The 25,574-nt window shown below is 42.4% G+C and overlaps 1 protein-coding gene across 3 annotated transcripts in view; it reads right to left on the reverse strand.

Annotated features, from left to right (window-relative positions):
• uacab (uveal autoantigen with coiled-coil domains and ankyrin repeats b) overlaps nt 1–25,574 on the reverse strand; it is a 64,997-nt gene that overhangs the window by 5,293 nt on the left and 34,130 nt on the right. The window contains exons 3-19 of one of the 3 annotated variants that reach the window (XM_039795344.1): nt 22,487–22,575; nt 21,136–21,200; nt 19,670–19,727; nt 18,797–18,867; nt 18,160–18,266; nt 17,113–17,294; nt 16,439–16,476; nt 15,515–15,571; nt 15,198–15,305; nt 14,556–14,588; nt 13,239–13,331; nt 12,387–12,417; nt 12,221–12,270; nt 9,027–11,741; nt 8,567–8,719; nt 7,064–7,129; nt 2,874–3,534 (exon numbers count right to left, since the gene is read on the reverse strand). In XM_039795344.1, the coding sequence (XP_039651278.1) occupies nt 3,529–3,534; nt 7,064–7,129; nt 8,567–8,719; nt 9,027–11,741; nt 12,221–12,270; nt 12,387–12,417; nt 13,239–13,331; nt 14,556–14,588; nt 15,198–15,305; nt 15,515–15,571; nt 16,439–16,476; nt 17,113–17,294; nt 18,160–18,266; nt 18,797–18,867; nt 19,670–19,727; nt 21,136–21,200; nt 22,487–22,575 (3,922 nt within the window). In that variant the 3' untranslated portion in view covers nt 2,874–3,528. Of the gene's footprint in view, nt 1–2,873; nt 3,535–4,226; nt 5,980–7,063; nt 7,130–8,566; nt 8,720–9,026; nt 11,742–12,220; nt 12,271–12,386; nt 12,418–13,238; nt 13,332–14,555; nt 14,589–15,197; nt 15,306–15,514; nt 15,572–16,438; nt 16,477–17,112; nt 17,295–18,159; nt 18,267–18,796; nt 18,868–19,669; nt 19,728–21,135; nt 21,201–22,486; nt 22,576–25,574 lie in introns of those variants that run through there. The other 2 variants (XM_039795342.1, XM_039795343.1) reach the window with 2 other exon arrangements.

Consider the following 25,574-nt stretch of genomic DNA (forward strand, 5'->3'; position numbering starts at 1 on the left):
CACTACCTTCTCCCCTCCAAGCTCTGGAATAAATCCTGGGAAATGAGAGAGGGCCTCCTGCCCCCTCGCTGCTACTCATTCCCAGGTGTGCGAATCCCAGGTCAACCTAGGATCAGACGGTTACACTGCCAAAACGTTAGAAAGAGGAATAATAAATGACGGTGGATAAAGAGTACAGGGGGGATGTGAGGTGAGGAGCGAGAGAAAGGTGAGAAGTAGGGAAAGAAAAAGAAATAAAAGAAAGAGATGGAAGAGACCGAGCTCGCTTTTGGGAATGTGAGCCATGCTGAAACCATTCAACTCAAATCAGCACCATGTGTCCTCCAGAGCCTTATTATCCCATAAATGAACTTTATTGAGGCAACAAAGTGCTCTGGACCTCTGCAAAAACATTAAAGGGGCCTCGCCTGTCTCGGCCTGGAGCCAAGAGTAGTTCAATTCCTCAGGGGACTAATGAAAAAAAACGAGGGGCCCCTGGCCTCGTGTTCGCTGCCCCCAGTGTAGCCTCGCAAGCTGGCTGGCTGGCACTGCCTGAGTAATGGCCTATTAGTGACAGAGAAATAGTTAGCAATTACACCAGGGAGACAAATATGGCACAGACCTCTTGACTGACCTGACCTGTGGAATTAACCAGGAAGGAAGGATGACAGACAAAAAAGGTAAAACAGCAGGAAGGGAGGAAGCAGTGAGAAGAAGGAGGAAAAGAAAATAGTGTCCTCAGTGTCCTGTTTGGTAATTTCATTACTTGCACATTTTGGGGGGAATTTTACACCACTGAAATACAACATCAACTTTCAGTTAATACTGTGCTCACACGGTGCATTTTCCTTAATACATTTGCAGTATTCGGTATAACATAATGACACTACCATCCACAGTGTGCTGTGAACTCTGCTGATTTTACACATCATTGTGTTTACTGTTGTCGCGGAGTACTACTGCATATGTGAATAAAGTTTTATGACCCTTTTGTGGGTCCAGAGGGAGCTGCAAAGTCAAATAAATATCTGTGGAGTTGCAAGAAGTTAAGTTTACCATGCAGACCTTGAAGTTACATTAGCTGCTGCTAACGTAACGCAACACAATCTGAGAAATGTTGCCGATTGAGTTGCATTGTGGGTAATGTAGGCTCCTGGTGACAGTGAATATTCAGCCTGGGGGGGGCCGCCAAGCAGGTCAATCCTGCCATGTAGGAGAGGAAGAGTGAAAACAACCGCACAGGAGATGAAAATAAAAAGGGAGGGCAGAGGAGAAAAAAGGAGGTGAGAATGCTATTCCATGTGACAGGTAGTCAAAACAAGAAGTTATCAATTCCTGTAAAACACGAGAAGAAGGCCTCTCAGTTTCTGTATGAAAAACAATGCGAAACAACTCGTCCAGGAAGCGAGCGCGGCAGAGGTGGCAGACTGCTGCGTCGGATAACAAACGTTCGTGACAGCTCAGAGGACTGGAAGCAAGGATGTGGGCGTGTATCTGATGTGTATATAACCACCCGCCTGCTTCCTCAGCCAGTTCACCACTCACGAGGCATGCGGTGGACGGCCGAGGCTCATTCCAACGTAAATAAAAGTCTCTGATCCTTCTCGGGATGACGAATTTCTTATAAAAGATGGGATTCTTTGCGGCGGGGAAAGGGGTTACAATGGTAAACCAAATGGCCGCAAGTGGATGTATGGGACTGGTTAGGACCCTGGAAATGAGATTAAAGACAGATCTACCGACAGATTGAATTGTATTTGCCATAATTGCTGAGAACAGCTTATTCAGTGCAGACCGCAAAAAAAAAAAAAAAGAGAATCATAAAACCAAGGAAGGAGCAGGAGGAGGGGGGGCTAACTTGAAACCGGCTAGCTTTTTTTTTTTTTCGGAAGGAAATCAAACCCAGGACAAGTCTTGTATCAATTAGAGGGTGTGTGCGTGTTGTGTGTTTGTGTGAACAGAGGATGGGATAAGGGATGGATTAGCTCTTACTCATAAAGTTCAGCTTGAAGCATGTATTAATGATTCTCTCTTTTTTTGGTTGGCGGGGGTGGGGGGCAATTCAACCTTGCTGTACTTTAAAAAAAAAAAAAAAAAAAAACTGTGCAGCATGCCATGAATTTATCTGAAATGAGAGAACAGAAATAGTCCTGACCTCTGTTCTCAGCATCCCGTTGAAAAGGCCTTTAATGAAAAATAAATCTTGTCAAGAGGAAAAAAAAAAAAAAAAAGACCAACAGACAAATCAATAGAGGCACAGGCTCAGAGATAAAAGGGAGCGCCGCATGCCAAAGAGCTACTCGCTCTCATTCCTGGGTTGATTGTACTTAAAGTGAAACCACATGAACTGAGCCGTTTCCTCGAGCCAGCGAGAGCGCTCGGAGCTAAGAGCACACGTTTACTCTGCAACTTAAAGCCCCCTGAGCACTTGGCGTTTCTCTGCAATGTTAAATATTCATGACTAAATGAGCAACATGAAAACAAACCGCTAATCGTCGTTCATTGATCAGATTTGATTGACCGTCGTCTGGCCAACACAAGGAAACAACCCCCCCCCCCCGCAATCTGTTCCGACTTTGGCAGACAGTTGTGTGTTCATGTAGGCCTTTATTCCTCACAGTAAGAAGCTGATCGAGAAGAGAGGCGTTTAGGGCCTTTAACGTAATAAGACTAAAAGGTCTACAGCCGTTGACATGCTGCTGCTGCTGCTGGTGGTTGTGGTGCTAGATGAAAAATCAGGAGGTCACCAAATGCAGCGAGATTCAATCTCTGGGTCTGAACACCAATGTCTTTACGAAATATCACGGCAACCCATCCCATAGTTGTTGAGGTATTACAGTCTGGAGTAAAAAAAACTGGCAGAAGTCATGAGTAAAAAATACACGGACACAAACAACGTTTTCTATGTTAGGCACTTTTATTGATTTTTGTATTACTGATTCACAAAACACAAATGTTATTGTCAAAGACATCAACCAATTTAAATGGATCGGTATAGAATATACTGTTTATTTAGGGATTTAACGGGATCCAATTGATAGTCTATGTTAATGGCAGAGGGAAGATAGTTAAGTGTTAATTCCTAACATCTGCATAACACAATGAAAGATATTTTCTAAACTATCGGAGTTTTTGGCCAAAATATATATATATAAAAAAAAAAAAAAAAAAAACAAGAGCGCGAGAACTTTTCTTGGTAAAGTGTGTTAGCTGGAAGGTAAAGACGGGAGTGCTTCAGATAACTAATCAATAAGGGCTTTGTCTGTCTACATAAATAAAGGGATCGGTTCTATTCTTCATCATCTATCGTCACGGCCTCCTACAGTAAAGGTTACACCTGAACGTGTTTTGTGCCGTTCCACTTCCAGACCTGCTGAATTACAGAATTGTCACACTGTAGTACAGTAATTAAAGTAGTACAAAGCTATGAAAAATATATCAGTGTAAAGGCATGAGAGACTCGCTCAACAATCACAACACCACTACACGACACCATCAAGAGTCACAAAGAGCTGGCTCAGGGGTACGCAGGCCTCGCTTTGGGAGAGTTCACTGCTGCAGGAAAAAAAAAAAAAAAAAAACGGTTTTATATTAAGTCAAGCTTCAGCTGGGACAGTTGTCTTTAAAAAGAGGTTTGGTTTAAATGTAGTGATGCAGAGCAACAGATATAAATAGATAAAGCTCTATCGTTTAGTGATTTGATGTTCACATTTCCCACTTATCTTTAAGATTTATAATACATTTCCCAAGTGTTGCAGCTATTACAGCTTCCAAAAAAACAACAACTGCCTACCCCTGGGCCACACTGATTATTACAATTTCTATTAACTTGGCCTGCCAAGTCTCTCCACTAGAGGACACTCTGGTTTCAACAAAAGGACGACGTGCCACTGCAAACTGTAGGACACAGCAAGAGATCTCCACTCCACCCCCCCCCCCGCTCCCCCTCCTCCATGACTCAAATCCTGCCAGCATGTCCAGACTTATGGAACCAGACTGTGTGAGTGACATGACTCCCAAATCTGTCACTTTACTATCCATCTATATACCAAAATGGCGAGTAGTGTTTTTTGGAGGACATATTTTTTAAAGTGCTCATATTATGCTTTTTGGCGTTTTCCCTTTCCTTTATTGTGTTATATATATATCTTTTTTTGTGCATGTTATAGGTTTACAAAGTGAAAAAGCCCAAAGTCCCCCCCAAAGGGACTTACCATCTGTTACGAACGTGCGTCACTTTGTAACACGTCATAATGCTCGCCTAGCTGCTAGCGTGCCACGCCCTCATACTCTGCTTCTGACTGGCTAGCAGTCCTTACCTAGCTACTGCACATGTGCGACTCCTAACAAAGATAGTACAAAAGTGCGAGGCCTCACTCTGTAGCTAAAACAGAGAGCTCAACACACAGGGTGAAAAGAGGAGCTGCAGCAATGTGCAGTACAACAAATATATGGTGTTTTTTGAAAATTAAACCATGTAAACCTATTCTGATATAACCTCTAAATACAATTATGAACCTGAAAATGAGCATAATATGAGCACTTTAATCTTTGGATTATTCTGAAAACACGTGTGCTAGTTTGGACCTCCAGGAGATGATAACTGCGCCACAAATTGAGTGAAGAGACCCAAGACATCAAGAACGTCTCAAGAAAGTAGTGGACATCAACGAGGTTAAAAAGGACAGGTTCACATTTTCTTTTCTGCCCCCCCCCAAGTCTGTCTTAAAATACTGCCCACATGTGTAATCATTCCTTCTGTCCAATCCGGACATAAAGGGATTTCCTAATAAGGCTGTTTCAATGGAAGAGACGGGGGACAAAAACCCCAGTCCTCTTTGTGTGAGACAGAGAGACAAATCCTGTGGGTAACTTCCAAAATTAAAAGACATTTTAGAGCAAAACATGCTCTTTTTCTTTAGTGATGCCCCTGCGTCTCAGCAAGGAAACACAAAGAGGGAATTTTATACTGAAAAACAAAGATTGTAACCTTGAAAGAAACCCACTTGATAAGACTAATTCATACTGCTGAAGCCTCGTATTAGCTCTGGTTAAACGATTGCAAATAAATTGCTTTGAATTTTTCATATCTTACATTATAATCACGTAAGGACGATGTCTCTTCACTGCCAGTTAAATCACAGCGATCAATAACTCGACTTTTAGTGTCCAGTATGAACAAGAGGAATAAGTACAACAAGCAAAACCTATTTCAGAGGTTCAGGCTTTTAAAAAGTCCACTTGAGAAAATTTGAACCCATCCCTCAAATTTGAGCAAACATCGCTGTTAAATACGAAAATACACTGTATGAGAGCTGTCAGGTGGGAATGTGAAAAGTGGTCTTTGTGTTGATGTCCATTCAACATTTCAACTGAGAATTTCAAGAGCGAGTAATCTATTAAAAAAGGGCCCTACTATGTCAAATAACTCCCCATATCACTGAATATAATGAGTCAAAGCGGCATGAAAATGCAGATTTGCACCATTCAAAATAGATTTGACACTTTCACATACCGCACTGTAAGATCTTGTGAAAATGTTCCTGCTGTACATGTAGCTCATGAAGTCAAAAATGATTTCACAGGTCAGTTTGATACAGTAATTGACACAATGGCATTTTTGATGTAAAATGAGCTTTCTAGTTAAGTTGAAATAACATATTTGTATCTAAAAATCTACAGGTTATTCACTTTTACCCACAACACAGAGAATTAGATATCTGGGAACCGAGTGTAGCCGTACTACAAAAAAATAAAATAAAAAAAATAAAATAAAAGGATTTCAGAGCAGCCTGTTTGGAGAAATGTTGGAGATGTTGCCGCACACCGGGCACCCACAGGGGCCACGGCGGGGGAACTCTGCAGCGGGAAATGTGAGATTGGTGAATTTGAGTCAGCAGGTAGCATTTTGTTTTGTTGGAGGAAGCTTTAACACACAAACTCCTGTCTCATGCGGATGATCTGTAGTAAGGCGGCCTGGACGTCCTCATCCATGTGGCCCTGCGACAGAAACACAGTCAGGAGGGGCTTCAGTTAATCCAGCTGGATCGTATTTCTTCCTTGAAGGATCGGTTGTCAACTCCTCACACAACAGATCATTCTAAGCTTCAGCTCCTGACAGCTACGGTGCACTTACACCTTCATATTTTCTTTTTTATATATATAATTTGAGCTGTTTGTACCATTTTTTTCCCTCCGTTTTGATGAATTAATTTGCAGCCTGCTCCCACAGGATTTCCAACTAATAGGAGTTACCATTACATGCTCCCAACCCATCTGCAATGGCTGCCTCAAATAATCATATATCAATAATCAGCAGGCTTTCACACCACATTTTACCGCCGTGTCAACATATGAAGTACCTCTTGCTTTTGGATGGTGACTAAAAGTTGGTTGATCTTGATTTTACAATAACACAGCCGTGACTCAATAAAATGGACGCAATTTTATAAATATCTTTAAGATGTTTTTTTTTTTTTCTCTCATTCAATGTTTTCAAGTATGACCGTTTATTCTTTTAATCTGCACTGTCGGCTCTCTCTCTCTCTCTCTCTCTCTCTCTCTCTCTCTCTCTCTCTCTCTCTCTCTCTCTCTCTCTCTCTCTCTCTCTCTCTCTCTCTCTCTCTCTCTCTCTCTCTCTCTCTCTCTCTCTCTCTCTCTCTCTCTCTCTCTCTCTCTCTCTCTCTCTCTCTCTCTCTCTCTCTCTCTCTCTCTCTCTCTCTCTCTCTCTCTCTCTCTCTCTCTGGGTGTGTGTGTGTGTGCTGCAGCGGTTGTGATGGCACCCACAGGTTGTTCTTCATTACTTTCTGTTGCCATATGCAGAAATGTAAGACTAGCCAATAACATTTGTAACGGGAGGTTTTTAGAACAAATTTAGTTATCAAAATCAGAAAAGTGTTGGCCGGGGATGACCAAAGATTGCCACAAAAGCTGAATCTCTGGGAGCCAGAGTTGTTGTCAGGGTTCTATAAGGTTATCAAGAAGCTGTCTGAACAACGGACCCTAAATTAGTTTAATTAGGACCACTCATGGGAATGAAAACGACAACTCTTATGTTCAATAGAGATGAATGAGAGGAACTTACCTGTGCTGCGCTGAGAAGATGAGTTCGATAAATTGAAACCACCTCCCTGTGTTGCCTCTCAGCATCCTTAGGGAGCACAGGAGAAAGGCATGAAGTGGTTACGGTTTCGGACAAACTACTTTTTTACCATGACAGTAAAAAATACTGTCATGGTGCGGTCACTAAATTCTAATTCCACCTTATTATGAATCTTCCAGCTACACATAAATCTTAGGATAAGAATGTTTTTCTACGGTTTCTTTTTTGTAATTTTGAGTCATGTTTGCTGGCAAGATTCAACTACAGCACTTATTTTGGGGTACTCTGTTGAAGTTTAAAACTATTGGATCTGCCCAGAGCCACTCTGGATCTGCCATAACCAGTCGCTAACGTTTGGTCGGGACGTATGTCATGCGCATGTGCAACAAGAGGGGAGACCGTCAAGGCTTTTAGCATTAGCATCGCTAGTGTTAGCCTTAGCCAACTCCTTCACCGCTAACCGAGCGAGCTGGAAAATCTAACTTTTCCCGAACCCGGTGGGGAGGAGGGCCACAGCATCACGGCCACCAACGCAACTCAGCAAAGATTGTTCTTGCTCGGGCTTTAACTTCTGGATATTTGCCGGCGTTGCCACAACGGACCGAATGGCTTCGCTCGCATCTTTCTCCGCCGCGACTCTAGCGCACGGCCTCAAAGTCAGCGTTCTCAGCCGCTCCCTCTGTTCGCTGATTGGACCGCCAAAAACTTTGAAGGAGAAAACCCAAGACTGTACTGCGAGCCCAGACGTAGTACTGAAGGGAAATGAAAATGAGCTGTACATGGGAGGGTGGAGCCAGGCTAATTTTCACCCCTATTGAGGGATGTAACAGTATGAAAATTTAACCTCATGTTATAGAGACCAAAATTATCACGGTTTTTGGTATTAGAGCGGTTTAAAAGTGTGTTTGATATGTTCTGAAAGCACTGATAGGCCTACACAAGCTGAAATGGTTGTCAAAAAGTGTAACAGTGTTTATTATATTACAAAAATATAGGCAAAACCTTGCAACCGTGCAACTTTTAACATCAAAAAGGAACAAGGGCTCAGCTTGTTTGTCAGGAACATTCCTGAATCCTAAGCGTTGTCATCTGCTCCTTCCACCATGATTCCAACTTCAAGAAACGCTCGCTGTGGGCTACGCAGTGCGCCTGCGCGGCAACTTCAGGAGACTCGGATGAAGCTGGGAAGGATTAAACCCACGGTTTCCACACCGTGGTAATCCACCGTGATAATAATGATATTTTAAACGAAAACGGTAATTGTTATCGCCAACATTTTTATCGTCGTTTACCGTTATGCCGGTAATCGTTACATCCCTACCCCTATTTATCAAATAAAGGAGGTATACATGGTGAAATTAAGAAATTATGAGTGAGGCAGTCAATGACAAGAAGATAAGTTACTGTGCGGTAAATATATAAAAAAAGTAGAAATATAAAGCAGATTATGCATATGTTTACATGATATTGTGTACATCCACTCACAGCCAGCTGTTGCTGTAGGCTCTTGATCTGGCCGTGGAGTGTGTCGATGTGCTGCGTCTGTCTCTTGTTGGGCGCGTTGCTTGTGTATGCCAGCTGGGACAGACCGTTCAGCGCCTGCTTCAATCGCTCAACATCTGTCAGCAACTCTGTGATCTGAGACACGCGCGCACGCGCACGCACACACACGCACACACACACACACACACACACACACACACACACACACACACACACACACACACACACACCGTTAATATTCATACATTAACATATTTTCATTACAATAACCATGTAAAAATCTGACTCTTTCAAAATCTACACAAAGCCAAAACAGACACACAAATACTTTTCAATGGAGTATATTACCACTTTTTTTTTTTTCTCTATCTATAGTCAAACACACATTCCAGTTTATATAATAAACCCATGACTGACAGCAAAGTTGAAAACATTTTACTACCTTCTTGTCTTTGGCTTCAGTCTGCTGAGCTGATGTCTGAATCCTCCTCTGAAGATCACAGATGGTGCTGAGCGACTCGTCATATCGCTCTTTCAGCTCCCTAATTTCTCTCTCGATTGCGCGGCCCTTCTCCTGGACGGCCTCCGTCTCGGCCCGGGCCCTGCTCTCGCCCTCCCTCGCCTGCGATGCCTCCCGATGGGCCTCCTCACTCTCCTTAGCCAGGCTCAGCAGCTTGTTGCTCAGGTTGGCGGCCTCCTCCTCCAGCTGCTGCTTCTCCTTCTTCAGCTGGTCCATTTGGTCTTCCTTGTAGCGAATTTCCTCCAGGGCCTGCGTGGCCTGAAGGAGCTCAGATTGCAGGGCCGATACGTCTTCGGCCCTCTGGGCGTTGTTCTCCTCCTCTTCGCCGAGAGCCAATCGAAGCTTGGCGACCTCAGCCTCCAGGGCATCCTTGGCCTTGGCCTGTTGTTGCAGCAGAGATGCCTCTTCCCCGCAGCGTTCCTGAACTTCTTTCTGCAACGCGCAAACCCTCTGGGCCTCCTCCTGCTGAGCCTCTCTTGCCTTCTTGCAGTCGGCCTGCGCTTGCTGCATGGCGTCGTGGAGGGCTTTGAGCTCCGCGTCGTACGTTGCTATCCGAGTCAACTCCGATTTCAGACGCTCCTGGAGATTCTGGATCTGAGCGTTGCTGAGGGCGTTCTGGTTTTGAAGATCAGCATTCTGAAGTGTTGCCTCCTTGTGCTGCTGCTCTACCCTGACCAGCTTCTGAGTTAACTCCTCAAATTTACCCTTGAGCTCTTCCTCCACATTCCTGTGCTTTTCACCGGTGACCACAGCAGAGTCGAGTCTCTGTCGAACCGACTCAATCTCGACTTTGAGTTTATCTTTCTCCTGTCCGTTGCTCTCTCTGGCACACCTTTCGGCGTTATACTTCTCTTCCATTTCCAACAGTTTGACCGTCAACTCCTTCACCTGGGCACTGTGAGAGTGTTCTTTTTCCTCGGCCGCCGTCAGTGGGATAAACTTGGACTGAATAGCTTCCTGTATGGTATCAAGTTCTTTCTTCTGCGCCTCCAGTTCTTGGGTAAGCTTTACCGATTCCTCCTGAGCCGACGCATACATCCCAGACACTTCGTTTGCTCTATTCTCTGCTTCGACCACGGCGGCATTCAACTTGTCTGCGATAGCTTTGTGGTCTTTTACGCTCATATAGTCCCTTTTCATCTCCGACAGGACTTTTTCCAACTTTTCTTTCAACGTATCATTTGCTTCTTTCACGTTCTTCAACTCTCCCGCACTTTCTTTCCCCTTGGCCTCCAACTTCAACATCTCAGCTTTAACACTCTCTAAGGTGGAACTTAACTCCATCTTCACTTGCTCGTGCTGCTGTCTGGGAACATACTCTGCCTCCAAGCTTTGTTTCAGAGTCTGGCTCTGCGCGGTCAGCTGGGCGCACTCTTTATCTTTGTCTTCCCATTTCCTCTGCAAAAGTTCGTGTTTCTTCGCCAGGTCGGCATTCTGAGATCTCAGAGTGTCCATTTCACTCTGGTGTCTCGCACTTGCGCTCTGGAGACTGTAGATATTCTCCTGCAGCGTGGGCCTCTCGGTCAGAAGCTGCTGGAGTTGTGCCTCTGCTTTTCCGTAACGTTCGCTTGCTTCCACCAGTTTGTCCTCCAGCTCCTCCAAAGCGGTCACCATGTTCTTCCGGGCTTCCTCGTGCACCTTCACGGGTATGAAGTCGCTCTCAATCCTGCTGTTAATCTCATCCAGCTGCTCTCGTAGTATATCCCTTTCCTCCTCGCTCTCGCCGACCTCCTTAATTAGAGCCTGGCTTTTGTTAGTCACGTCGACCAGCTTCCTTTTCAGCGACTCATTCTGCTCTTCGAGGGCCGCCCGTATCCTCTGCTGCTCCTCAGCAGACATCGCCCGCGAGCCTCCCTGGGATGACGGAGCGTCCAGCTTTCGGTGGAGCTCTGCCACCTCCTCCAGCACGCGATCGTAGTCTTCCCTCAGCTCGGCGATCTGCCGTTCCTTCTCGTCTACCGCGTTCGTCAGCAGGTTTTTCATGTTGTCAAACTTCTCAGCTGGCACTGTGTTGCCATGCTTAGTCTGGGTCTCCTTCAAATGGGTTTCCATTTCTAAAAGGGTTTCTGCTAGTTCGTCTCTTTCCGCAGTCAGAGCGTCCAGCTCTTGGTTCAGCTTTTCGGCCTCTGTTGCTAGCTGGTTCTCGCTGCTCTTGTACTCCTCCAGGGCCTTCTCGCTCTGTTTGAGGCGGTTACGAACGCGACACACTTCGGCCGAAGCACCTTCATACTTGGCCTTGATGTCCTGGAGCTGGGCACGCAGTTCTTCTGTCGCCTGGCCTCCTAAGTGTTCCTTAACGGCGACTACATGGGCTTGCAGCTGTTTGACCTTACCCTCAGAATCCAGCATCCTCTTCTGGACATCCCCCAAGGCGTCCTCCAGTTCTTGAACCTGCTGGTCGGCCTGTTTCTGGATGGTGTCTCGGCTCTGAGCCAGCTCTTGGCACTCTTGGTTTTTACGGTTTAGGTCAGATTGAAGGCGTGCCGTCTCGTCCTCTGCTGCCTGTTGTTTTCTCTTGACTGCCTCAAGTTCACGCCGGAGTGCATCCAGTTCAGCAGAGACGTCCCAGCCTACAGTGGGCTGACTTTTCTCTGGAGGTCTGGACAGTGAACGTGATACGACAGCTTTCTGGAGCATCTGCAGAGAAAGAGGAAAAACTTATTAAATGATCATCATTAGGCATTTTCATGGAAAGCCAGCTACTTTAGTCCAGAATCGGTGTTGACTGCTTTGTGATAACATGCAGAAAAAGGTTCCTTAGCTTTCTTTCCTTTGATTTGTAATCCTTCAGAACAGACTCGTTCTTGGTTATAATTTAAGAAGAAAGAAAGAAAACCAAATCAGCATCTGAATAATGTATAAGCAGTTTAATTTGTACGCATGTCCTGCTTGTAAGCACACTATTGCAGGGCTTACAGCCTCGCCACCAGTGTATGAATGTGTGTGAATGGTTCCTGAACTTTGTAAAAGTGCTTTGAGTAGTTGTTAAGACTAGAAAAGCGTATAAATGCCGTACATTTACATTGTTGACACGGACTGCCTCGATCCAAACTACTAAACGCTGCGTTTTAAACATTTGCAGGTGATGTGAAACCGTTCCACAGGTGAAAACGTACCTGATCAGAATCCAGGCTGTGAGCTTGTTTGACCAAAATGTTTTCTTTACCTGCAAGACAACAGCGTAAAAACGTACCATTCAAACCTCCTCATACTCTGCAGGTGACGGTTGAAATAATGATATCAAAAGTTTCTTTAGGATTCAAGACATGGAAGGAAGCTTACCTTTGATAACAGATTGCCCTGAGTAGTCCCCCTGTGAATACAGACATAAACATTCTTATTACAAATGGATGACCTGAGACTTTTTAGATTTGAAATATATTTTATGTACAACACATTGTAGAATGTTTTAGCAGCACTGATTTATTTAAAAAAACTTGCCGTAATGTTCGCTACATTTATCAAGCATTTTCTCAAAGCACAGTTGTCTCACAGTCTCACAGTTGCCAGTTTATTAGGTACACTTGGCTCAAACGAATGGAGTCTAATACATCAGTCCTGCAACATATCTCTCTACATGAAGGTTGCAATGTTATTTTTTTGTTTAAAACAAAACAAAGCAACTGTTTTAGAGACGTTTGATTCACTTGCGTGATTTTTGGGGTAGAGGTGCTTCTGTTATTTAGCCTACCCTCCTTGATATAAATGGGGTGGACAAAATAATAGAAGAAGAAAAAAAACATGTCAGTATAATGCTAAACAGTTCAATAGCACCACAGAACTACAGGTTCCAAATAAACCATAAACTGAATCGATACAAAAACTAAACAATACAACCTTCATGTTTTTTTTTAATTTATTGCAGGACTGTCATATTAGACTGCATTAGTTTTAGCTAGGTGTCCCTAATAAACCGGCAACTGAATGTTGGTTTACTAACACACAACGTCAATTTAAGGCTTTCAGACTTCAGATTTCTCAGGACAACAAAATGTAAATTACAGCTTGAGAAGAACCGAATACCAAATATAGATATAAAAAGGTATACAGATAAAAAAAAGAATCTTCACTGCATTCATTTCCTTAAGGATTAAAGGCTCAAAGTAGAAATCCGATAAGAATAAAGTCACTGACCAATGTACTCCGGAGCTGGACCTTGACAGTCTCCAGGCCTCGAGCTCCTTCTTCTCTTTCTTTGGCACTGAGTAACACCTTCAACTGCTCCTTCTGATTCAATAGAGAGAAAATCAAAAGGTCTTTTCAGATCAATACATGACTGATGATTAAGGGATGGCAAATACAGTTTGTTTATCTCCCTTAACCAAAAAAAAAAAAAAAGTATACAAACGCTTCAGTTGCAATTATGCTGACTATTCAAAAATACATTTAGATCTTTTTGTCACATCTTTTGAGAAATGCAGATAATGCCTGCCACGTTATTTTTAAGATTATTTTCGGGGCTTTTCCGCCTTTAACTGACAGGACAGCTAGGTGAGAAACGGGAGAGAGGGAGGGGGAAGACATAGGAAATCGGCACAGGTCGGACTCGAACCCTGGACCTCTGCGTCGAGGCATAAACCTCAGTATATGTGCGCCTGCTCTACCCAGTGACCCAACCCGGCCACACCCTGTGCTATAATTTTGTCACTTCTGGAGGTACTTCATGTAAAAGAAAAAAAACAGTATCAAAGTAGCTTAGTGAAGGCGATTGGAGCAAAATTGACTTTACTTGTTACTTTTTGGACTTCATTCATTTAGTGCCGATTAGCAACAAGTGAATTTGTTTTCATTTTTGATAAATTATGAAGAGGGGAGTTCTTGGTAGTAAAATCTGACTTCCAGATCTCTCTGTACACATCATCCTTCAACAAGTAGCAACTTTCAACAGAATGGGTCTCATTCATGATACATACAAGAGCATACATCTCAACGTGTGTACATGCACGATGACATTTGAGATTCATAGATTTTTGTTCGTTTTTGTTAGTCTCTCTTTCCTTACTTTCCAACTAAAACAATGGAACCAACATTTCTTTTTAGATTTGTTTAAGGAAACTACAAAATGGTGAATTGGCAGATCACTTGACCTTACATCCTGAATGTGTGGCCTGGGCAGGGTGTTATTTAGTGCTATTAAGTAACAATCGAGTGGCATTTCAGATTGTGCTACCTTCCTTTTCCCTTCCACATGTACAGTTCTGTGTTGATACAGCACCAGCAACATCCTCCAGATTTTCCATTTGCTCTTATTTTAAGGTTTCAGAGGTCATAAAGTAATTTGACACTGTCTCCCCATTGCACTCATGACTGCTACTACAGTATATTAAATGTTATGTTGATTATAACGTGCATCCAGTGTAAGGTTCTTTCAAACAAATGTAACCAGTAAAACAATTGAGATAATTGTGAAAAAAGGCCCACAATGTTCAATAAATAATTGTGCTTTCATACCTCTTTCTGAGTGTCTTCCACAGCGATCTTTTCCTGCAGATGAATAAAACAGATTTTATATATAAGATTAGATTCAACTTTATTGTCATTGTGCAGAGTACAAGTACAAAGACAACGAAATGCAGTTTGCGTCCAACCAGAAGTGCAAAAAAAGCAAAAAAGTGCAATGTGATATTCAAGTATAGACAGGTGGTGCACAGGCAGGACAAGAATATATTGCAGTGTTATAAGAGCAGAATAAATATGGCTATGTCATATAAACAGTGTAAGTGTATACAGTCAATTGTGTAATTAACAACTGACAATACGCCACTAAAATTCCTTTGATCATGAATAATTTACATTAGCATTCAGCATTAAAAGCCTGCTCAGACTCCTCTGTGATTAGAACATTTTTACACAATCCCTGATATTAAAAGGATGACATTAAGCCAAGAGAGCTTGACTCAACTCAGCTTTTATTATGTATGTTTGCTTATATGTGGCACCCAGACCTCTAGTTTGGGACCCTCACATCTACTTACCCACAGAAAAAAAAAAAAAAAAAGCCAGTGGTAAAGGACAAGCGTGCCTGGAGGGTTTTACTCTACTGCACTGTATTTTCGAGCTAAGTGGCTCTTGTTGTGTTGCTGGATGGTTTACCTGTGTGAGCTGTTGCTGTAGCATGTTGACCTGATCTAACAGGGCTCTCTGATCCTGGTGGTACTTCCTGAGATTTTCCTGCATGGTCTCGTTCTGCCTCTCCAAGTCCTGAAACAAACGCCCACAAATAAAACCATAAAGCTTACAACCAAAATACAATTACTAAATGCTAAAAAAAGAAGTAATAATCAGTACTTTATGGCTATGGATGTCTTCATCACTGATTTTGATAGTGAATTGCAGCATTCGCAACACTCGCACGTAAACGGCTCGTGTGTTTGCGAGGAATAGGGAGGCTGAAGTTAAACAGCACTTACGTGTATGATCTGATCCCTTTTGTTAACCTCAGCTGCCTCCGCTCTCTCCACTGAATGCTGAGAATGAGACAGGATCTTTTTTACAACCAGGTTTTGAAGCTATAACATTACCACAGGCTATGAAAGCGTATGGAACAACACTCACTTACAGTCACTAGATGGCAGTCATGTACATGTCAGCGGCAGTGAGTACCTTATAGGTTCAGATTAGAGGATGGATACCCGAACCAAGCCGGGCCGGGCCGGGTTTGGACAGATATTTAGAAATGATGTTCGGGTCGGGCTCGGTCACATCAGCGCGATAAGGCATTCAACATTTTAAATTTAAAAAAGCTTGTTAGGTGCGCGCGCCTGTGTTAACGTGAACTTGTTGCCCCGTGTGCGCTGATGCGCTCATCTGTTGACATTTCTGAATGCCTTCCTACAAAACGTACATGTGTCATTAGTATGAGAAAAAACTATTTTAGATTGAGATTTTAACTGTGTCGGGCTCAGGCTGGGCTCGGTTACTGATCTGTCGGACGCGGCCCGATCCGCACTCTAGTTCAGATAACATAGAAAAGGCTGTCCCGAGTCAAAGAAAATGATTTGAAATGTGGAACAACTGGAAGAAAATGCAGAATCGGGAGACTTCAAAGTGTCTTAGCATTCGCATGCTGGACAGGAAGGATACAGAGTTATTAATGTCAACAATGGCTTTGGGATGCAAGCACCCTTGACCTTTGTCATCTTTTAACAAAAAAGGGACTGTGGAAACAAAATGGCTCCGCCAAATTTCAGTTCATCGTTATTACCATCATGCCACATGAACACATGAAGGTCCTCTGAAAAATGTAAAGCAGTTTGGAGAACAACAGCTGCTCCTCGCTATAGGTGGGGTTTAATAGATGATGTGAGCCAGCAGAGTAAATGCTGCAGGATTACCTGTCGCTTCCACTGTTCCATCTTTGCAGCCTCCTTATCTGGAACAACATGAGAAAACAGCACGTTCAGACTTCTTCCCATATGTTATCAAGATTTGCCAAAAACAGGTATGTTCACAGTACACGGTTTCTTTAAAACATGTTCCACGAAAGAAATGCACACAAGAAGCACAACAAATAGATCAGAGAAATATGGATTCAGGAAATAACTGTGAAAGTCAATTCTATGGCTAAAGATACTGTGAGAAGTGTTGAAAAACACTTACTGGTATAAAGATTAGAAAATAAAAATCATACAGAATATTTACGTTCTGCAATGACAATAATTCGAGGTTCTATAGCAGATCTAAAACGGGGTAAAAATATATGTTAACAAACAGCATCAGGGTATCGGCTGTCTTTGCCCTGCACGTATTATGGTTTTGACATATTTTTCAAAGTGTAGCCAAAATGTGCCACACTTTGCGGTTGCATTTGACAGTCACATAATTAATACTTAAAATAATGTCATGCAGCTTGAACAAAGCAAGCTTGTTACTCTTCATCAAAATCTCCTTCATGGTCTGATGGGCGATTGTTGCTATCAACGATCATGCTAATCATGCTCTTCGTGTATTTATTTCAAACAAGCTGCTACAAGATTCTTTTATTTTCACTCGGTTTTTGCCATCTGACCTCTGGTGGCTCGGTCGAGGTAACTTTTGACCAACGCAACAAGGTCCAGGTTCTTGCTGAGGCGGGCGTAGTGAAATGCATCGTGACCCAAGCTGTCAACTGCCTTCATGTCGGCGCCGCTCCTCAGCAACACCTCCACTGCATCCTTACAGCCGTACTCGCAGCCCAGAATCAGCGGCGTCCTGAAGGGGGCGACAAGCACAGTTTACGAGCGAGAACGCGCACATACTAGCTATGAAACAATTGTGTCACTGAAAATGAGGCTGTCAAATTAAAAATCGTGGCAAAAACAACAATTTACTGTGCATTGTGTTCAACTGCTGCTGAAACATTCAGGGCTGTGGAAGCTGAGCTGAGTTGTCTTGTTCTTGTCACCTTTACCCTTGAACTCTTCCTCTTGTCAAATCTAGTTCTTTTTTTATTAAATGTATAAGGACGGTCTTTGCTTTGTGTTATAAATGCTGCTGAGAAACCATAGTAAATGAGTCAGGCAAAACATGTATTTCTAAAATCATATTAACAGTTTCCAGGATTCCAGTATGCCATGTAAGTCAGGCAACTGTACTGCAAATGATTTTTTTTTTCTCCCAATTTCTACCTTTACTGATATTCATCACCTGCTTGTGCAGCTAAGCTTTGTTAAAATGTTTCTATAGTCCTCTTTGCAAGGTGCATAAGGTCAATGCCCTTTCAGGAATACTTCTTTTCTGATAAATGTCCTTAGCTAGCACAGAACGTCCGGTTTTCTCTGTGACTTGATGTTAATGTAAGAAAGACGGGGATTAGAATTTGAAAGTTTTCTGTCCTACTTATTTATTGACTTGTGGATGTGTGAAACACAATTTTGTTTTTATGTGGTGCATAAAAATGATAAATAAAAGGAATCTTAAATCTATAGAAATACAAATAGCAACTTGTTTAAGTCATCAACCTCTGCCATCTGTCAAAAGCTGCCTTTTGTAAGCAACACAGACTTCCAATTATTAAAATGGAGATTTGCCAAGCCTACCAAAAAGGTAAAACACAACGAGGCCAGATGTCTCTTACTTGTTTTGTTTGTCCCGGATGGTGATGTCCGCCCCTCGCTCCAGCAGCAGCTCACAGATACGTGGATGACACATCTGGGTTGCCAGCACCAGAGGTGTCTTGCCATCCTGGAGATGAACAAAACAAAGACATTGTACATCCATCCACAAAAAATTGGAAAAATCTATTTGTATCTCACCTCAAAGCAAACAAAGGCCCTAAACTAAGATTTAGTGCAGTGGTTCCCAACCTGGGGTCCGGGGACCCCTTAGGGGGGCGGCAAAGATCAGATGGGGTGTGCAAGTCTTTATCTGGTTTGAGGTTGAGGTATAAAAAATATATATATTTGCACATGTTAAACAAATTATGATAATACACTAGAATATATAATGTATACAAAAGTTGGTATAAAAACTATATATTTTTGTTCTCGCTTAAAATTGTAGGCAGGCTACTTAGCAGGCCAAACCTCCGGGACCTCTTAACCTGGGACTCTTGCTGTCATCAGGTCAGCTGCTCTAACTGACCTTATACGACATGAACGACTTTAAGGAGCAAGGAGATTCAAATGCTTTTCTACAATGACAACTGAACACATGGAAAATGAAAAGACCATTACAACACGTGTGAAATGAAGTGAAAAAAATAAAATTCTCACGAAATCAGTGGTATTCACAGAAGCTCCGCTGTCACAGAGAAGTTTCACGCTGGAGGAGCAGCCGGCCATGACTGGAAGTAAAAAAGCACAAACGACCCATCCCATTTATCACTGAGCGGACCTGGTTTAAATGCTGAAAAGCTAAAGAAATATTCTCTTTAAAATCAAGACAGATGCCAGGTTTTCATTATTGCATTGCAATATTTTGTGTATTGTGGAATCTCTGTTGATGCAATAAAAATATAGTTAAAGCACTATACTAAAGTACTAGAGCAGAGTACAGTCAGTATTGGAGTAGAGTACAGTTACAGTTATCACATGTAGTTTATCAATCAGAAAGTTGAAATTAATCAAGTAACTAGACATTACATAAATATAATTACAGAGGCCACAGAGGCTTCAGTGTGTCTGAACAGGTAAGATAAAACAAAGCAATGAGTAAGTAATATTTCAAGTAATTTAAGAAAATTTGTTTCTATTCCTTACAGTTACAGTAGAATAGAGTCAGCTTTAGACTAAGAACTATACTTAGGGCTGTGCAACTAATCAATTGTTTTAATCGTGATTACGATTTTGGCTCCTAATGATCACAAAAACAGAATAATCGAGATTATTTTGCACATTACGTTTTGCAAGTAAATTCCTATTTTGTCTTGTGTTCTGAATGAGAAAAAAAAAAGTATTAAGTGAAATTTAACAGTTCAGTGTTTTTACGTTTTTTTAATTCAATAATTGCAACATCTTTCCAAAAGTCAATGAGTAATCGTGTTAAATAATCGTGATATGATTTTTTTCCATAATCGAGAAGCCCTACAGTACTAGAGTACAGCCAGTACTTCTGTATAATATAATAGAATAGAAGAGCAGTCTTACCGGCATCATGTAGAGCTGTTCGTCCTTGTAGGTCCACATTTCCAACTGGACTGTTGTGCTGTAAATGAACACAAACACAAGTTGGAACAACAGAAGCAAGTGAAGCAAATGATCTCACTAGTGCTGAAATATTTCTGGATCCCTGTCGAGTATATCTATTAGTATATCTGTAAAATAATCAAGTACAACATTGAATACATATCTAAGAGCCCCACTCGGAAAATCCTATTAAAAAAAAAAAAAAACATGGAATGATTCTTACATAGTAAAGTATCATGGCATAATGTCACTAAGTGGCTTCAAAAGCTAAATAGAAATCTGAATCTGAATTAACAACTCAATCAAGTTGTTGACGGGAAGCAGATTGGTTAGTTTACAAAGATGCTACATTTGGTCAATTACTCCAACAGAGGAAAGACCACTGGTCAAATCTACACCTGAGTGAAAGTAATTCTTTTAAGTAATGGTTTGATTATGTTACAATATTGTAGTTGTGTGTAGAAAAAAATGTGTGTCCACTGGTTGGCAGTGGAACCTGAGGGGCAACAGCAGGCGGGTCAAATTAGGCCAAGTGGCGCTGTGCTGATATGCGTGTGACATCTCTACCCAGTAAGTCAGCTGGTTGGAGTGTACCACTGTGGTGATGAGGGCCTGCTATGAAAGCCTTGAGGACTCAATGCTAACAGGGGCCTGATGTTGCTGGGTAAGCTTGCCAGCGAGCTCTCTGGCCCCCCCACTATAAAAACCCAACTCTCTCCAGCAACAAGGGCCAAAAATTAGCAGCAAGCTCAAATGACAAAGCGAAGAGGGGGAGGGGGTGAGTAGAACGGCAATGGGAGCCGACGGTGGAGCATGGGGGGGGGGGGGGGTATCCTATACCTTGAGGGTTTGGGCTGACGGAGGGAGATAGTGGAGGTGGTGGAGGTGGTGGGTGTTGGTGTCCAGCTGCTATGTCTGGTGTGATGACGGCACCAAGAACGGGCGGCAGGTTTGCAGGAGGGTATGCTTGTCAACACCACTGACAACCCCCCTGCCAACAGCCGCACCCTCCGTTAGATCACTGCCATGAAAGAGGTGGGGGCAGGGGGAAGAGCTACAACGCGCACAATATTGCAGAGATAGCCCCCTGATTGTAAACACATAAATCCCCCAGTGGGGCACGGTGACTCAACAGGGCCTACTGTGGGCTCGGCTGCCAGAGCTGTTTGGCAATAATTATTTAAAGGAGCTGAGAGGGGAACTGCTCTGACTGGCCAGTGACTGGGAAGCTGCTCTGTGGAACATAGATACAAGTGTGCAGATACACAACACACCAACACGAAGGGCAAAAACACTGAACAAAAAAAAAACCCTCAAACAACCCTAAAATATGAGATATAATCTTGTAGTTTGGCATGCTTTCTCACAGGAGTAAATATCGGCACAAACCGTGTTTGAGTATCACAGGGAGGACAACTGCACTTTACCTGCAAGAGTTTCTGCACACACAGAGAATGTCCATTTCTTGAAGCCAGGTGAAGAGCACTTTTACCTGAAAGCGATAAATGCAGCAATCAGAAAATGAAGTCCATTCCCAATCAAGGCTTTGCATTGTATGTATTTTTAGAGCCAAATGCAATTTGCAAATATCACTCAACGAGTCCCTGTAAGATGCTACTTGTAGGTCAATAGACGCACTGTGGCAAACTGCAAAAGCAAAAATAACTGCTGTACATATGACTCCGCTTGTATCACTTCATCAAGACAATGCCATTAAACTCAAATATTATTCTGTGTCAAGCAGCCAGAATACATCACTCAGTTGATTGTTCTGCTAATTTTCTCCAAATATCGATTGACAAATTCCCTTCACAGTCTATGTCACAGCGACAAGTATGTCCATATATGTCCAATTGAGTTTTTTGGGGAACCCTTCCATGCTGATACATTTCCATTATCTTATCTGATGGTAAGAATTCTACTTTGGTATTGATTCTTTTAATTTGTTTAAACTACATTTGCTTTTATAAATAGTAAATATCGACTTCTGAAGCTACTTCTTAATCTTTTCTTCGCTGGCTGACTGTTGAGGTTGAATAGCTTCATTTTTATTGATAGATTTCTTACCAATATATCATTGGTCAGTTAGTCATTAAATCATTAAAGCAAACCTACAATATTTGCATCCTGAAATGGATGAGATTCAAACATATTCAGGTGAAAATAAAAAAATGTAAACTCAAATTAGAACTGCTGCTTATTGTTACAAGAGTAAGTGTAAAATGTTGCTTCCAACTTTGCCTCGCTGCCTGAACCTTTTGTCTAAATTGCTTCTGAAAGTATGTCTCTTGCTCATTATAGAGCCTAATTTCACATCTCAATTTCTGATGGCAATGCTGAGCAGCACTCCGCTTCTAGTTATCGATTACACAGACCACTAATAGGACCAATTTCTGCCTACTCCATCCTCATCTCCTTCCTCAAAGTAGGAAACGTGGTCTTGCACGAGTACCTTAACCTGCTTTAATTTGTAATGTGAAAATGGCATCCCACCGAGTGCAAGGTGCGGTGTGGATAGCAAAAGCAACACACAAACTCTTGCCAAGGACTTTGTAGATGGTCCACATCTAAATAAAAAAACGATGCTTCTCGGTTTGTTTACCAAGTGTACCAAATGTTCTTGGCGTTTTTCAACTGTATTGTGTTATACTGCGAGGTGTTATCAACCCTGTCTACCCTCATTGATATAATGGGGGGTGGACAAGATTTTCAAACCTCAAAAGTATGTAACTGCAGCAGTCCACTCCAGTGTACTGCTTTCATCCAACCTGTACTCACCAGTGGCATCACTCGCAGTGACATCAACACTGTGTCCCAGGATGAGATTAAGACAGTCAAGGTGTCCTCGCGTTGCAGCCAAATGAAACCTGGAAAACAAGAAGAAAAATTAAAAAAGGAAAACAGACGGAGGGAGATGCCAAGAGTAGGCACCATGGTGTAGAGAAGGGCCAGTGAAAAAGTGATAGAGTGTAAAGGGAAGGGGGGGGGGGTGAGGGTGAAACTTAAGGACAAGAGAGGGACTGCCAGTGGACGCCTGGCTCCATGCTATCAGCAAGATCAGCATTCTTGAAGCAAATAACAAGAAACCTCAGAGTCTGTAATGACTCCAAGGGAACCAAGAGCTCCACAGAGTTTTTGTACTGTATCAGCTTCACTGTTGTATACGTGAGCACTATCAAATGATAATTTAAAAATATTAGAGGCAACCTGCCAGAAAAGGAAGTCATTATCTGCTTTCTGTGTCCCCTACTCTTTTTTTTTTGGCTATGAAGTCACTACCCTTAGCACTTTAAAATTGAAGGAATATTATGTTGATAAGAGGTCAAGTTTAAGAATAATCTTACTGTTACACAATGACAACATTTATGAAAGTTTTGCCTATATGTCCACTGTCTTGTTTGCATAATGTGATAAAACTGAAAGGCCTGCATGGTAACAAACGATACGAGTTATCAGCCACTTCACTAACCAGAATATATTTTTATTCATGAGTTTCTAAAGGTCATTCTTGAACTTGGAAACAACAGTTGTGAGACCTTGAAACTCAACTGTTAAGCCCACAGGGACAAGAACTCCCTAAAATGTTGAGAAAAAAAAAAAAAAAAAGAAAATTGAATTTCCATGCCAACTGTCAAACTCGTAATGAGGGTCATGTAATTAAATTGAAAGCCCCAGACCAGCTACTAAATGAACCTTGAAATGTGATGTCAACACCAACGTGTGTTTAATTGCCACAAAGTTGGCGTATTCCCTAGTTAATTACCTACTCAATTAAGTTTCCCACTGCACGTGTTTGCCAATTTCGACTGGAAACATTCCTGTTCCCGTTCTCTGATTAAACCCACCGCAGCACTGCCACCAACAGCCATGAAGGTCTCGAAAGCACTTGTGTGTAAACCAATCTTAGTCTGTCACCCATCAAGCCACATGAACCTGTTTATACACTAAGCCCGAGGTATCTGCCAAGGAGACAGCTAGGCTGTCACCTCAACACTGCCGCGGGTATTAAAAGCCGTGTTGATGGCCAGGAGATGCTGGTTCTCTGGGGAGCAGTGGAGGGTCCTGACCTCTCGGGGGCAAGCAGCAGACAGGAAGCAGACCAGAGCTATCCAGTTAGGGAGATATAAGTGAAGGTAACTGATGAATGTCTCGGAACAGAGAAATCGGTTATTACAAACTTGAATTGGGGGTAGTGGATTACTTCTCAACTTCGTGAAGAATAAAGAATGAGTCTTGTGACAGTGAGTGGCGCAAACAGCTACCAAGATGTTTTACACAAAAAAAAAATCATGTATTTGCAACTACATTGTAACTATATGCAAGAAATCAAAGATTTAGGGGGACTTAAACCCACTGAAATAGTCCTGCATAAAATAGTTGACTTTGGTCGGCACAGCTTAGACCGCTAACATAAATTGCCAAACCAACAAAACAGTTAAACGTCTGACACAGACCAAACACAAATCATGGTCTCTGTGGATATATACTGCTCACCTGCCTGGAGACCTCAGTAAAATGGTTAGAGATCAGTTTTGGGACAGAGACTAATGGTCTGGCTTTGAGAGAGCACATGTCATTTCATCTTCACACCTGCTCCTTGGGCGATTTTCAGGTTGACAGTTTACAGGATATGGTTGCTATTTTTAGAGAGCGGACAGGGAAGAGTAAACCAGAGAGTATATGCTGGTAGCTAAACCATATACAGTGCATGATGTGTGTCTCTAAAGGCACAACAGTGGCCTCTGCAGCTTCAAATACTACTAAATTATTTCTGTCACACCTGCCCAATCATCGCTGCACATTGTTTTGAGAAGTCTGCAAGTCCTCTGGTACATTCACATGGGCATGTATGTGCATTATAGAAGTGGTCACTCATGATGAACCCATACTGACTTAGTACCCAATTCTGCAGTACTTTTTTCTGGCAATAAGAATTTGACTAACCCACTCTATGTTATGTCAGGACCAAACAGCAGAAAAAAAAAAGTCAGCAACTAGTTGGTGAAGAAAGCCAAACATTTAACGGGCTAAAGACGCTCATGATTCTCACGAGTTGGTGGAAAACAAACCCCAGCTAATACGAGAGAGTGAATATTCGATCATCAGGTTGACAGAAACAGGATTGTTGAGTATTGAAGTATTGCATCTATCATCTTGTTTTGAAGCTCTTCTGCCTCCCAGTGGCCATAAATCTATCAATGCAGCTTTAAATAAAAAACATATTAATCCCCATAATCCTTTTAATGATGTCCATGTTTGCTGATCTTTAATTTTTTGATGTTTTTCTACAACACAGCATGTGAAGGCATTTAAATGGTGTAGTTGACTTGAAATTCTGTTCTCAATCCGTCATAAGATTAGGGTCCGCATCATGCAGATCCAACTGTGAAACTCACAGCTTGCTATTATTATAAAAAAATAAAATTAAAAAAAAGACACTTGAGCACAAAATTTGTTACCACTAATCCTGACAAACAATGGGCATGCAGCAGTATCTTTACCCAGTGCCAGTTTCATGCTGCAGGGCCATGTGAGCGGCTGTCTTGAGTGATGTGCTGTCATGTGGACTTGTTTTGCTGCTAAGCCCTCGGCAGCTAGCTATCACCGCTGCACAGAACAAGCAGGTGTGATGGGTGGGCTTACCTCACTGGGATCCAGCGTAATGCCATGGCAGAGATGTAAACTGTTTACTCAGCTGGAAGCCGCGATAGAACAGTTAGAGCTGAATTAATTAGCTGAACACAGTAAGGCTAATCCAAGGCACACCAAATTATATATTGAGGGTAACAGTTTGTAATTAGTTTCCCCACAGAGGTCTATGATTAGAAGGCATCGCCATTCGACATTCCTTTGTTGGCTTTTGCAG

The sequence above is a fragment of the Perca fluviatilis genome, chromosome 3 (genome assembly GCF_010015445.1).
Source record: "Perca fluviatilis chromosome 3, GENO_Pfluv_1.0, whole genome shotgun sequence".
NCBI classification, from domain to species: Eukaryota; Metazoa; Chordata; class Actinopteri; order Perciformes; family Percidae; genus Perca; species Perca fluviatilis.